Source organism: Macaca fascicularis, chromosome 19 (assembly GCF_037993035.2).
Source record: "Macaca fascicularis isolate 582-1 chromosome 19, T2T-MFA8v1.1".
Classification (NCBI taxonomy): Eukaryota; Metazoa; Chordata; class Mammalia; order Primates; family Cercopithecidae; genus Macaca; species Macaca fascicularis.
In genome coordinates, this window is record NC_088393.1 from 17,275,547 (window position 1) to 17,290,431 (window position 14,885).

The 14,885-nt window shown below is 45.9% G+C and overlaps 1 protein-coding gene across 18 annotated transcripts in view; it reads right to left on the reverse strand.

Annotated features, from left to right (window-relative positions):
• The window catches only part of CPAMD8 (C3 and PZP like alpha-2-macroglobulin domain containing 8), a 121,792-nt gene that overhangs the window by 54,697 nt on the left and 52,210 nt on the right, over positions 1-14,885 (reverse strand). For 15 of the 18 annotated variants that reach the window (XR_010583232.2, XR_010583231.1, XR_010583230.2 and 12 more), the window contains exons 16-19: positions 14,432-14,581; positions 13,538-13,699; positions 9,091-9,233; positions 2,954-3,016 (exon numbers count right to left, since the gene is read on the reverse strand). Coding sequence is in view for 12 of the 18 variants with exons in the window: in XM_065535161.2 (XP_065391233.1) it covers positions 2,954-3,016; positions 9,091-9,233; positions 13,538-13,699; positions 14,432-14,581 (518 nt within the window). In the remaining 6 variants the exon portion in view is untranslated. Of the gene's footprint in view, positions 1-2,953; positions 3,017-9,090; positions 9,234-13,527; positions 13,700-14,431; positions 14,582-14,885 lie in introns of those variants that run through there. The other 3 variants (XM_074026309.1, XM_074026310.1, XM_074026308.1) reach the window with 3 other exon arrangements.

Here is a 14,885-nt window from a genome sequence, read left to right on the forward strand (position 1 = left end):
TGACCAACATGGTGAAACCCCATCTCTACTAAAAATACAAAAAATTAGCCAGGCGTGGTGGCGGGCGGCTGTAGTCCCAGCTACTCAGGAGGCTGAGGCAGGAAAATGGTGTGAACCCAGGAAGCAGAGCTTACAGTGAGCCAAGATCACACCACCACACTCCAGCCTGGGCAACAGAGCAAGACTCCATCTCACCACAACAAAAAAAAAAAAAAAAAAAAAATTTGCCAGGCATGGTAGTGCGTGCCTGGAGTCCCAGCTACTTGGGAGGCTGAGGTAGGGGAATCACTTGAACCCTGGAGGCAGAAGTTGCAGTGAGCCAAGATTGTGCTACTGCACTCCAACCTGGTGACAGAGCGAGACTCCATCTCAAAAAAAAAAAAAAAAGGGAAGGAAATTCTGACATGGATTCTCCAACACAGATGAACCTTGGGGACATTATGTTCATTGAAATAAGCCAGTCACCAAATGACAAATACTACAAGATTCCACTTATAGGAGGTCCCTAGAATAGTCAAGCTCAGAGATAGAAAGGGTTGTTGCCAAGGGCTGGGGGAAGGGAGAAGAGGGGAGTAAGTGTTTAATGGGGACAGAGTGTCAGTTTTGTAAGAAGAAAGGAGTCACAGAGATGGGTGGTGGTGATGTTTGCACGATAACCTGAGTGTCCTTAATACCACTGAACTATACACTTAAAAATGGTTAAGATCGTAAATTTTATGTTGAGTATTTCACCATAATTTTTTAAACCAATTCATTTTTTCATCATTTTCCCCTTTTGAGACAGGGTCTCAGTCTGTCGCCCAGGCTGGAGTGTAGTGGTACGATTTTGTGTCACTGCAGCCTCAATCTACAGGGCTCAAGCGATCCTCTCACTTCAGCTTCCCAAGTAGCTGGGACCACAGGCATGTGCCACCACACCTCGCTAATTAAAAATGTTTTTTAGAGATGGGGCCTTGCTATGTTGCCCAGGGTGGTCTTGAACTCCTGGGCTCAAGCAATCCTCCCACCTCGGCCTCCCAAAGTGCTAGGATTACAGGCGTAAGCCACCACACCCCACCTTTAAATGGGTGTGGCTTAAAAGAGAGTTGACCAGTCCTCTTTTGGGTCCAGCAGGAACCTCCTCCTTGGTCTCAGATCTGTCTCCTCTAATTCATCCTTGCCTCAGCCAACAAGAGAGGAGAGAGAACTTCCCAAACCCTAAATCCCAAATCCATGGCTCCATCCCTGGCTCTCCACACCTGCACCCTTAACCTCACCCCAGCGCAGCCCACATGGTCTCATACTCCCTGCATCCTCCTCAGCTCCTTCCATCTCATTTCAACCATGTGGAAATCCACCACCCTCTCCTACTTTGCAGCACTTGCTCATGCTGGCGCTTCTTCCCGGACACCCTTCCCTTTCTTGCTTATTCATATGGTGGGATTCAGCTTGGGCCCCACACTGGGGACCCTCTCTGGCTTTTCCAAAGGATTCCACCATCTTTCTCTGCCTCCCAAGCTCCGTGCCCAGCCTTCCAGGAGAAGACTAACCCTACTGTACCATCATGGCTCTTTGGGCACCTGTCTAGCTACAATGAAAATGTTATGAGTGCTGGGACTCTGTCTGCCTTATTCAAGGGACCATCCTTAACATCAAAAACATCCGGGCCAGGAGCAGTGGCTCACACCTGTAACTCTAGCACATTGAAAGGCCAAGACAGGAAGATCACTTGAGGACAGGTGTTTCAGACCAGCCTGGGCAACATACAGAGACCCCATCTCTATGAATTTTTTTTTTTTTTTTTAGACGGAGTCTTGCTCTGTCACCCAGGCTGGAGTGCAGTGGCATAATTTCGGCTCACTGCAAGCTCTGCCTCCCGGGTTCACATCATTCTCCTGCCTCAGCCTCCCGAGTAGCTGGGACTACAGGCACCCACCACCACGCCTGGGTAAGTTTTTGTATTTTTAGTAGAGACAGGGTTTCACCGTGTTGGTCAGGACGGTCTAGATCTCCTGACCTTGAGATCCGCCCGCCTCAGCCTCCCAAAGTGCTGGGATTACAGGTGTGAGCCACCGCTCCCAGCCCTAATAAAAATAAATTGAAAAATTTTTTAACAATAAGAAAAGCTCACCAGACATCCAGAAATTACATACATTTGAATGATGATGGACAGATAGGCTGTCTTACAGCTGGGCCCCCAGAGCAAAACACAGTGACCTGAATGTGTTCCGATCAGCAGTCAGACCTTCCCAGGATGAGGACATACACATCCCCCAAAGCAACCTGAGGGGCCCCCAGCTGCGTGCCTGGCTCTATCAAGCCCTTGCCACAGCACCTTGTGCCTGGAAGAAGGGCACGGCTCCAGCAGTCAGCCCACCTGTTGGCCCGGGCTGGACCAAGAGTCAGTTTTCATGCCAAACTGGTTTGCCAGGGCACGCCACTGCCACTTTTTACTAGTGTCATTGGTGCTCTAACGCTGAGCATTGAAAGAAAAAAAAGTCAATTGCATCCAGCAGAAAAGGGGTGCCTGCAATCCTGCTTCAAAGAGAACTAAACGGGGGGGAAAAATGCAAAAAGGAAATGTGTTGAGAAAGGCATCCTGTTTTTTGAGCAAGAGCTGTAGTCCCCCGAGGAGCAAGGAGTGGGGGTAGGTGGAGTCAAGTTCATGTTCCAGGGAACTGTAATCATTTTAATGAGCTCGTTATACAAACAGAGCAGATAGAGTTACCCCAAGAGGGAGCTGTGAGAGGCACAAAGCCCTTGCATTTCATATTTCCCAGGCAAACGTCCAAATGTGCAGCGGGACTCAAGGCTGGCTTCATGGCTTGAAGTTTTATGTGTTAGAAAAAGATGCACAGTGTCTTACTCAGATGTTGGTATCAGGCCTGTCCGTCCCACCAGGGGCTCTCTGGGCCCGCCTGAGTGCCTTTCAGTCAACCGGCAAAGTCAGCACAGAAAAGAAATCTTACTGTACCTGATGTTGAGACAATACCAAATCCATGTTTCAGGGAAGAAAGTCCTTTTTCTCTTCTCTGTTCTACGAAAAGAAAGAAAGAAACGATTAAGGTTTCATGAACGTAACAAATCTTTTACGAATCTAGCAGCTTCGCATTCTATTTGATCAGATATAATGCATTAATTTCTTCTTCCTGGAAGGGTTAACATGGTACTTGATTGGGATATAACACATTAATTCTCTTACCTAGCAGGGTTAACAGTCTACTTGATTAGGACATAACTTGTTTTTTAAAAACTTTATTTTAGGTTCAGAAGTACATGTGCAGGTCCATTATATAGGTAAACGTGTGTCATGGGGGTTTGTTGTACAGATTATTTCATCACCCAGGTACTAACCCTAGTGCCCAATAGTTATGATTTCTGATCCTCTTTGTCTTCCCATCCCCCACCCTCAAGTAGACCCATCTCTTCCCCTCTTTTTGTCCATGTTTTCTCATCATTTAGCTCCCACTTATAAGTGAGAACATGCAGTATTTGGTTTTCTGTTCTTGCATTAGTTTGCTAAGGATAATGGCCTCCAGCTCCATCTGTGTTTCCACAAAAGACATGATCTTGTTCTTTTTTATGGCTGCATAGTATTCCATGGTATTTATGTACCACATTTTGTTTATCCAGTCTGTCATTGATGAGCATTTAGGTAGATTCCAGGTCTTTGCTATTGTAAATAGTGCTGCAATGAACATTTGTGTGCATATGTCTTTATGGTAGAATGATTTATATTCCTTTGAGTATATACCCAGTAATGGGATTGCTGGGCCAAATGGTAGTTCTGTTTTTAGCTATTTGAGGAATTGCCACACTGCTTTCCACAATGGTTGAACTAATTTACACTCCCATCAACTGTGCATAAGCATCCTCTTTTCTCCACAACCTCACCAACTTCTGTTATTTTTTTACTTTGTTTTTGAGATGGAGTTTCCTTCTTGTCACCCAGGCTGGAGTGCAATGGCGCAATCTCAGCTCACTGCAACCTCTGCCTCCCAGGTTCAAATGATTCTCCAGCCTCAGCCTCCCAAGTAGCTAGGATTAGAGGCACCTGCCACTACAACCAGCTAACTTTGTATTTTTAGTAGAGATGGGGTTTCACCACGTTGGTCAGGCTGGTCTTGAACTCCTGACCTCAGGTGATCCACCTGCCTTGGCCTCACAAAATTCTGGATTACAGGCATGAGCCACCACACCCAGCTTATTTGTTGACTTTTTATTAATGGCCATTCTGACTGGCATGAGATGGCATCTTATTGTGGTTTTGATTTGCATTTCCCTTTTTTTTGAGACAGAGTCTCACTCTGTTGCCCAGGTTGGAGTGTAGTGATGCAATCTCTGCTCACAGCAACCTCCACCTCCCAGGTTCAAGTGATTTTCATGCCTCAGCCTCCTGAATTATACCTGGAATTGCAGGTGTGCCTCCACACCTGGCTAATTTTTGTAGTTTTAATAGAAATGAGGTTTCATCATGTTGACCAGGCTGGTCTCAAACTCCCAACATCAGGTGATCCACCCACCTTGGCCTCCCAAAGTGCTGGGATTACAGGCGTGGGCCACCATGCCTGGCCTGATTTGCATTTCTCTAGTGTTCAGTGACATTGAGCGCTTTTTCATATGCTTGTTGGCTGCATGTGTATCATTTGAGCTCTGAGAATGGACAGACTGCCTCCTCAAGTGCATCCCTGACCCTCATGTAGCCTAACTGGGAGACACCTCCCAGTAGGGGCTGACAGACACCTCAAAGAGGCAGGTGCCCCTCTGGGACGAAGCTTCCAGAGGAAGGATCAGGTAGCAATATGTGCTGTTCTGCAATATTTGCTGTTCTGCAATATTTGCTGTTCTGCAGCCTCCACTGTGATACCCAGGCAAATAGGATCTGGAGTGGACCTCCACCAAACTCCAACAGACCTGCAGCTGAGGGACCTGACTGTTAGTAGGAAAACTAACAAACAGAAAGGAATAGTATCAATATCAACAAAAAGGACATCTACACCAAAACCCCATCTGTAGGTCACCAACATCAAAGACCAAAGGTAGATAAAACCACAAAGATGGGGAGAAACCAGAACAGAAAAGCTGATAATTCTAAAAACCTGAGTGCCTCTTCTCCTCCAAAGGATCGCAGCTTCTTGCCAGCAATGCAACAAAGCTGGATGGAGAATGACTTTGACGAATTGACAGAAGTAGGTTTCAGAAGGTCGGTAATAAGAAACTTCTCTGAGCTAAAGAAGCATGTTCAAACCCATTGCAAAGAAGTTTAAAAACCTTGAAAAAATGTTAGACGAATGGATAACTAGAATAAACAGTGTAGAGAAGACCTTAAATGACCTGATGGAGCTGAAACCCATGGCACGAGAACTTTGTGATGCAGGCACAAGCTTCAATAGCCAATTTGATCAAGTGGAAGAAAGGGTATCAGTGCTTGAAGATCAAATTAATGAAATAAAGCAAAAAGACAAGGTTAGAGAAAAAAGAGTAAAAAGAAATGAACAAAGCCTTCGAGAAATATGGGACTATGTGAAAAGACCAAATCTACATTTGATAGGTGTACCTGAAAGTGATGGGGAGAATGGAACCAAGTTGGAAAACACTCTTCAGGATATTATCCAGGAGAACTTCCCCAACCTAGCAAAGCAGGCCAACATTCAAATTCAGGAAATACAGAGACCACCACAAAGACACTCTTTGAGAAGAGCAACCCCAAGACACGTAATTGTCAGATTCACCAACGTTGAAATGAAGGAAAAAATGTTAAGAGCAGCCAGAGAGAAAGGTCGGGTTAACCACAAAGGGAAGCCTATCAGACTAACAGCAGATCTCTTGGCAGAAACCCTACAAGCCAGAAGAGAGTAGGGGCCAATATTCAACATTCTTAAAGACAAAAATTCTCAACCCAGAATTTCATATCCAGCCAAATTAAGCTTCATAAGTGAAGGAGAAATAAACTCCTTTATAGATAAACAAATGCTGAGATATTTTGTCACCACCAGGCCTGCCTTTCAAGAGCTCCTGAAGGAAGGACTAAACATGGAAAGAAACAACCGGTACCAGCCACTGCAAAAACATGCCAGATTGTAAAGACCATCGATGCTAGGAAGAAACTGCATCAATTAATGGGCAAAATAACCAGCTAACATCATAATGACAGGATCAAATTCACATATAACAATATTAACCTTAAATGTAAATGGACTAAATGCCCCAATTAAAAGACACAGACTGGCAAATTGGATAAAGAGTCAAGACCTATCAACGTGCTGTATTCAGGAGACCCATCTCACATGCAGAGTATAGACTCAAAATAAAGGGATAGAGGAAGATCTACCAAGCAAATGGAAAGCAAAAAAAAGGCAGGGGTTGCAATCCTAGTCTCTGATAAAACAGACTTTAAACCAACAAAGATCAAAAGAGACAAAGAAAGCCACTACATAATGGGTAAAGGGATCAATTCAACAAGAAGAGCTAACTATCCTAAATATATATGCACCCAATACAGGAGCGCTCATGTTCATAAAGCAAGTCCTTAGAGACCTATGAAGAGACTTAGACTCCCACACAATAATAATGGGAGACTGTAACACCCCACTGTCAATATTAGACAGATCAAAGAGACAGAAGGTTAACAAGGATATCCAGACTTAGCTCTGCACCAAGCAGACCTAACAGACATCTACAGAACTCTCCAACCCAAATCAACAGAATATACATTCTTCTCAGCACCACATTGCACTTATTCTAAAATTGGCCACGTAATTGGAAGTAAAGCACTCCTCAGCAAATGTGAAAGAACAGAAATCACAACAAACTCTCTCACAGACCACAGTGCAATCAAATTAGAACTCAGGATTAAGAAACTCACTCAAAACCACACAACTACATGGAAACGGAATAACCTGCTCCTGAATGACTACTGGGAAGATAATGGAATTAAGGCAGAAATAAAGATATTTTTTGAAACCAATGAGAACAAAGACACAACATACCAGAATCTCTGGGACACATTGAAAGCAGTGTGTACGGAGAAATTTATAGCACTAAATGCCCACAAAAGAAAGCAGGAAAGATCTAAAATTGACACCCTAACATCACAATTAAAAGAACTAGAGAAGCAAGAGCAACAAATTCAAAAGCTAGCAGAAGGCAAGAAATAACTCAGATCAGAGCAGAACTGAAAGAGATAGAGACACAAAAACCCTTCAAAAAATCAATGAATCCAGGAGCTGGTTTTTTGAAAAGATCAACAAAATTGATAGACCGCTAGCAAGACTAATAAAGAAGAAAAGAGAGAAGAATCAAATAAACGCAATAAAAAATGATAAAGGGGATATCACCACTGATCCCACAGAAATACAAACTACCATCAGAGAATACTATAAACACCTCTACGTGAATAAACTAGACAATCTAGAAGAAATGGATAAATTCCTGGACACATACCCCCTCCCAAGACTAAACCAGGAAGAAGTTGAATCTCTGAATAGACCAATAACAGGTTCTGAAATTGAGGCAATAATTAATAGCCTACCAACCAAAAAAAGTCCAGGACCAGATGGATTCACAGCCGAATTCCACCAGAAGTACAAAGAGGAGTTGGTACTATTCCTTCTGAAACTGTTCCAATCGATAGAAAAAGAGGGAATCCTCCCTAACTCATTTATGAGGGCAGCATCATCCTGATACCAAAGCCTGGCAGAGACACAACAAAAAAAAGAGAATTTTAGACCAATATCCTTGATGAACATCGATGCAAAAATCCTCAATAAAATACTGGCAAACCAAATCCAGCAGCACATCAAAAAGCTTATCCACCACGATCAAGTCGGCTTCATCTCTGGGATGCAAGGCTGGTTCAACGTACACAAATCAATAAATGAAATCTATCACATAAACAGAATGATTGACAAAAACCATATGATTATCTCAATAGATGCAGAAAAGGTCTTTGACAAAATTCAACAGCCCTTCATGCTAAAAACTCTCAATAAACTAGGTATTGATGGAACATATCTCAAAATAATAAGGGCTATTTATGACAAACCCACAGCCAATATCATATTGAATGGGCAAAAACTGGAAGCGTTCCCTCTGAAAACTGGCACAAGACAAGGATGCCCTGTCTGACCACTCCTATTCAACATGGTGTTGGAAGTTTTGGCCAGGGCAATCAGGCAAGAGAAAGAAATAAAGGGTATTCAGTTAGGAAAAGAGGAAGTCAAATTGTCCCTGTTTGCAGATGACATGATTGTATATTTAGAAAACCCCGTTGTCTCAGCCTAAAACCTCCTTAAGCTGATAAGCAACTTCAGCAAAGTCTCAGGATACAAAGTCAATGTGCAAAAATCACAAGTGTTCCTATACACCAATTAACAGACAAACAGAGAGCCAAATCATGAGTGAAGAGAGTAAAATACCTAGGAATCCAACTTACAAGGGATGTGAAGGACCTCTTGAAGGAGAACTACAAACCACTGCTCAATGAAATAAAACAGGACACAAACAAATGAAAGAACATTCCATGCTCATGGATAGGAGGAATCAATATAATGAAAATGACCATACTTCCCAAGGTAATTTATAGATTCAACACCATCCCCATCAAGCTACTGATGACTTTTTGCACAGAATTGGAAAAAACTACTTTAAAGTTCATATGGAACCAAAAAAGAGCCAGCATTGCCAAGACAATCCAAAGCAAAAAAACCAAAAAACAAAAAACAAAGCAGGAGGCATCATGCTACCTGACTTCAAACTATACTACAAGGCTACAGTAACCAAAACAGCACAGTACTGGGGGACAGAGTGAGTGAGAATCCATCTCAAAAAAAAATAAAAAGGCTCTCTCACTCCTTCTGCCATATGAGGATACAGCAAGAAGGTGGAAGCCACCATCAATGAAGTGGGAAGTGAGCCCTCACCAGACACCGAATGTGCTGGTGCCCTGTTCTTGGACTTCCCAGCCCCAAGAACCATGTGAAATAAATTTCAGTTGTTTATAAGCCACCCAGTCTATGGTCTTCTGTTACAGCAGCCAGGAAGGACTAAGACAAGCCCCAAAACTCAATAGCATCAGGGTTAGAAAACCTTGCTCAATGTATAAGCCATTACCTGGGGGGGTTCCTGGAAGGAGCTGCTGCCACCAGGCTCCCTGTGTGGGGCTGGAAAGCGGGGACAGCCTCATCAGTGTAGAGGCCACCATCCTGCCGGTGGTTCAGGCTCACTCGGTCGGTCATCACCACCAGTCCCGTTTCCTAGACAACAGACAACACCCAAACCATTGGTGGGGAAGTGGATGCTGACAGCCCCCAGAAGCATAAGGGAATGAATCACCCTGTGGCCATTGTCCCAATATCACTTTTTGGCAGCTTTGGGGGCATCATTCTTTTTCTGTTTTTTTGGTTTTGTTTTGTTTGTTTTTTGAGATGGAGTCTCGCTCTGTTGCCCAGGCTGGAGTGCACTGGCACAATCTTGGCTCACTGCAAGCTCCACCTCCCAGGTGCACGCCATTCTCCTGCCTCAGCCTCCCGAGTAGCTGGGACTACAGGCGCCTGCCACCATGGGGGCATCATTCTTTTATTCTAGGTTTGGTGGCACAGGCTGGGGAGAATATGGGACCCAGTGACCATCCAGGGTGGAGAAGAAGAGAGAACAGCACATTTGAACTGTGGAACCAAATCAGATGGCCCAAACACAAAAGGCTTCATGTTGTATGATTCCATTGAGATGAAACACCCAGAACAGGCAAATCCACAGAGACAGAAAGCAGATTGACGGGTGACTGCCAGGGGCTGAGAGAGGAGAAATGGGAAGTGATTGCTACTAGGGACTGGGTTTCCTTTTGGGGGATGAAAATGTTCTGGAATTAGGTAGGAGTGGTGGTTGCACAGCACTGTGAATATAATAAATGCCACTGAATTTTAAATGGTGAGTTTTATGTTACATGAATTTCATCTCAATTAGAAAAATCATGACCAGATGCGGTGGCACATGCCTATAATCCCAGCACTTTGGGAGGCCAAGGTGGGAGGATCACTTGAGGTCAGGAGTTCAAGACCAGCCTGGCTAACACGGTGAAACTCCATCTCTGCTAAAAATATAAGAATTAGCCAGGCGTGGTGGCAGGCACCTGTAATCCCAGCTACTCGGGAGGCTGAGGCAGCAGAATCACTGGAACCCAGGAGGCTGAGGTTGCAGTGAGCCAAGATCACAGCACTGCATTCTAGCCTGGGCTAAATAGAGCAAGACTCCATCTCAAAAGAAAATTAAAAAGAAAAGAAGAAAGGAAGGAGAAGGGGAAGGTGAACAGAAGGGAAGGGAAGGGAAGAAGGGAGGAAGGAAGGAAATCAGTTGGCACAGTACCTGACCCCAACCAAGGACCAACTGTGGGATGCAATGATCTCATTTATTAGTTATTAGTATTAGTATTAGTATTAGTATTAGTATTAGTATTAGTAGAGACAGGGCCTCACTCTGTGGTTCAGACTGAGGTGCAGTGGTGCAATCATAGCTCACCACAGCCTCAAACTCCCAGGCTCAAGCGATCCTCCCACCTCAGCCTCTTGAGTAGCTGAGACTAGAGGCATGCACCACCATGCCCAGCTATGCAGTGACTCTTTTTATTATGTCCTCATCATTGTACTAATTACTGGGAGCAACTGGATTGAAAAGAAGACTCACGGCCGGGCGCGGTGGCTCAAGCCTGTAATCCCAGCACTTTGGGAGGCCGAGGCAGGTGGATCACGAGGTCAGGAGATCGAGACTATCCTGGCTAACACGGTGAAACCCCGTCTCTACTAAAAATACAAAAAAATTAGCCGGGCGTGGAAGCGGGCGCCTGTAGTCCCAGCTACTTGGGAGGCTGAGTCGGGAGAATGGCGTGAACCCAGGGGGCGGAGCTTGCAGTGAGCCGAGATCGCGCCACTGCACTCCAGCCTGGGAGACACAGCGAGACTCCGTCTCAAAAAAAAAAAAAAAAAAGAAAGAAAAGAAGACTCACTCTAGCCTGGGCTGACTTGGATTTGTGAATAAGAAATTTAAACCCAGTTCCTTTGACTCAAAGGTGTCACCTCTGACTTCCTGAAGCTGATAGGGACCTGGGGTTCAACCTGCCAGGCAGTTCACATACTCATAATTGAAATGCTATTTTTTTAAAAAAAGGTTTATTTTGCTAGGTGCAGTGGTGTATGTCTGTAATCCCAGCACTTCGTGAGGTTAAGGCGGGTGGATCCATTGAGCCCAGGAGTTCGAGACCAGCCTGAGCAACACAGTGAAATCCCATCTCTACAAATACAAAAAAAAAAAAAAATTAGCGAGGTATGATGGTGTGTTCTATGGTCCCAGTTACTCAGGAGGCTGAGGCAGGAGGATCGCTTGAGCCCAGGAGGTCGAGACTGCAGTGAGCTGAGATCACACCACTGCACTCCAGCCTGGGTGACAAAGTGAGACCTTATCTCAAAAAAAGAAAAAAAAAAAAAAGAGGTTTTTTTGTTTGTTTGTTTTTTGTTTTTTGTTTGTTTGTTTTGCAAATAGAACTTTGGGAAGTAGGTGGCGGGCATGTGGGTGTTTGTTGTCTAATTCACTCAACTTTTCTGCATGTTTGGAAAATTTCATAATAAAAGCAGCACAGGTCAGGAAGGGAAGGATGCCTTTGAAATATTTTTTATTTATTTATATATTTTTTTTTTGAGACAGAATCTCGCTCTGCCACCCAGGCTGGAGTGCAGTGGCGTGATCACTGCAAACTCCATCTCCTGGTTCCAGAGATTCTCCTGCCTCAGCCTCCCAAGTAGCTGGGATTACGGGCACCCGCCACCACACCCAGCTAATTTTTGTATTTTTAGTAGAGACGGGGGTTTCACCATGTTGGCCAGGCTGGTCTCGAACTCCTGACTTCAGGTGATCCACCCGCCTTGGCCTCCCAAAGTTGGGATTACAGGCATAAGACATGACACCAGGCCAGAAACATTTTTTAAAGAAATGAAAGGCACCCTCCAACGGGACACGCATTTGAGTGGAGACCACCAGCACCCTAAGGTGTGACCCTGTGTGACCCTGAAGGGCGAAGCATGCTCCCATCCCAATCCCTTTCTGTCTATATTACATCATGACAACCTCTGGAGATGGGCACCTGATAGCATTGGCCCCTTTTTTTTTTTTTTGAGACAGAGTCTTTCTCTGTCACCAGGCTGGAGTGCAGTGACGTGATCTCCGCTCACTGCAACCTCCATCTCCTGGGTTCAAGTGATTCTCCTGACTCAGACTCTCAAGCAGCTGAGACTACAGGAGCACACCACCATGCTCAGTTAAGTTTTGTGTTTTCACCATGTTGACCAGGATGGTCTTGATCTCTTGACCTTGTGATCCGCCCACCTTGGCCTCCCAAAGTACTGGGATTACAGGCATGAGACACTGTGCCCAGCCAGCATTAGTCCTTTTTTTTTTTTTTTTTTTTTTGAGATGGAGTCTCGCTCTGTCACCCAGGCTGGAGTGCAGTGGCCGGATCTCAGCTCAATGCAAGCTCCGCCTCCCGGGTTTACGCCATTCTCCTGCCTCAGCCTCCCGAGTAGCTGGGACTACAGGCACCCGCCACCGCGCCCGGCTAGTTTTTTGTATTTTTCAGTAGAGACGGGGTTTCACCGTGTTAGCCAGGATGGTCTCGATCTCCTGACCTCATGATCCGCCCGTCTCGGCCTCCCAAAGTGCTGGAATTACAGGCTTGAGCCACCACGCCCGGCCATTAGTCCTTTTTAAGATGGATAAACTGGAGCTGGGCACAGTGGCTCATGCCTCTAATCCCAGCGACTGGGGAGGCTGAGACAGGAGGATCACCTGTGCAGTTCAGACCTCCTGCCACCTGGGAACACAGCCACCTCCTTCTGCTTTGAAAGCTGCCAGACACATAACCAAGTTAACCAAAGCTGAGGCAGAGCTAAGAGCTGCTGGCACCTGCAGCTCCCAATGAGAAGGTTTTCCTCGCAGCAAAGCATGTCAATGTCATAACACATCCCATCATAAGTTCAAGTTATCCATTTGAACCTGACCATTGACATGCATAACATTCTGCTCTCCACCGCTTTGCAAATTGGAAGGATCTGCTTGTGAGCTTTCATTGGGGAGAAATGAAAAAGAAAAGTTTGGAAGGTTAGGTGCAATGGCTCATGCTTGTAATCCTAACACTTTGGGAAGTTGAGGCAGGAGGAGTGCTCAAGGCCAGGAGTTCAACACTAGCCTGGGCCACATAGCGAGACCCCATCTCTAAAAAAAAATAAACTAAAATAGAATTAGCCTGGTGCGGTGGCATGCACCTGTAGTTCCAGCTACTTGGGAGACTGAGGTGGGAGGCTCACTTGAGCACAGGTGTTCGAGGTTGCAGTGAGCTATGATGGCACCACTGCTCTCCAGCCTGGGCCACAGAGTGAGACTCCATCTCAAAAAAAAGAAAGAAAGAAAAGCTTCCAATTCTGTTTCCAACCCATTTCTGAATCTCCGAGACTCTTATTTCTAGGCAAGAGGACCTTAGAAGGGGGCAGAGGGATCTGAGACCACCTCTCCTTACGGTGAAGGCAAACCCAGAGTCCTTGGTGATGCCCCAAGGCCACGGGAAGACGGAGGAGCGCCGGCGTCGTTGGGCCATCAGCCCAGCCCACCAAAAAGGACCATCCTCCCTGGACACGCCAAAGGAATCAGAAACATCATAATCTTCCAGTTCCTGGAAAACCTGCAGGCAAAGGGGGACAGAGACTGGTCAGCTAAAGTTTTCTTTACAACCCAAACTGGCTCTCGTGGGTGCAGCGTGCTCCCATCCCAACCTCTTTATCACATCATGACAACCTCCAGGAGATGGGCACTGGTAGCATCAGCCCATTTTAAAATGGGCAAACAGGAGCCAGGCACAGTGGCTCATGCCTGTAATCCCAGTCGCTGGGGAGGCTGAACCAGGAGGCTGGCTTGAGCAAAGGAGTTCGAGACCAGCCTGGGCAACATAGCAACACCCCGTCCCTACAAAGATAGAAAAAATTAGCCAGGCATGGTGGTGCATGCCTGTAGCCTGAGGCTGAGGTGGGAGGATCGCTTAAGCCCAGGATGTGTTGACTACAGTAAGCTATGATCACGCCACTGCACTCCAGCCCAGGCAACAGAGCAAGACCCCAACTCTAAAAATAACATAAAATAAGATGGGAAAATTGGAGCCAGAGAGACGAGACCTGGTCCAATGTCACGTTGCAAAAATCTGATGACCTTGACTCCCTGATCTTGCAACTGTGCTAAAGCAGCAACAAGGATGTATCAGGCACCCATCAGGTTCCCTGAGAAATGAACCTGACGGAGAAAGCAAATCTGGATTCAAACGCAGCTCTTCAATTATTAAAATGGGAGATGGGAAAGGGAGAGCAAGAGAAGGTAAGGCCCCATGGAGGTACCAGAACCCAAACCCGAGGGCTCTGCTCACCTGGGCAGGAGTCAGCCGGAACCCAGACCTGAGCAGGTAGACACTCTTATCAACTGCGGCGACACACACACAGCTGCCCCTTGCAGCCCTGATCCGCAGGTCGACAACCTCCCCAGGTTGGGTCTCATTTGCTGAATACGTCACTGAAACCTGGGCGCAAATGCGGCAAGAGATAAGAAACTTGGTTCAGTTGGCCGGGAGTGGTGGCTCACGCCTGTAATCCCAACACTTTGGGAGGCCGAGGCGGGTGGATCACCTGAGGTCAGGTGTTCGAGACCAGCCCGGCCAACATGGTGAAATCCCGTCTCTACTAAAAATACAAAATTTAGCTGGGCATGGTGGCGGGTGCCTGTAATCCCAGCTACTTGGTAGGCTGAGGCAGGAGAATCTCTTGAAGCCGGGAGGCAGAGGTTTCAGTGAGCCGAGACAGCATTATTGCACGCCAGTCAGGGCA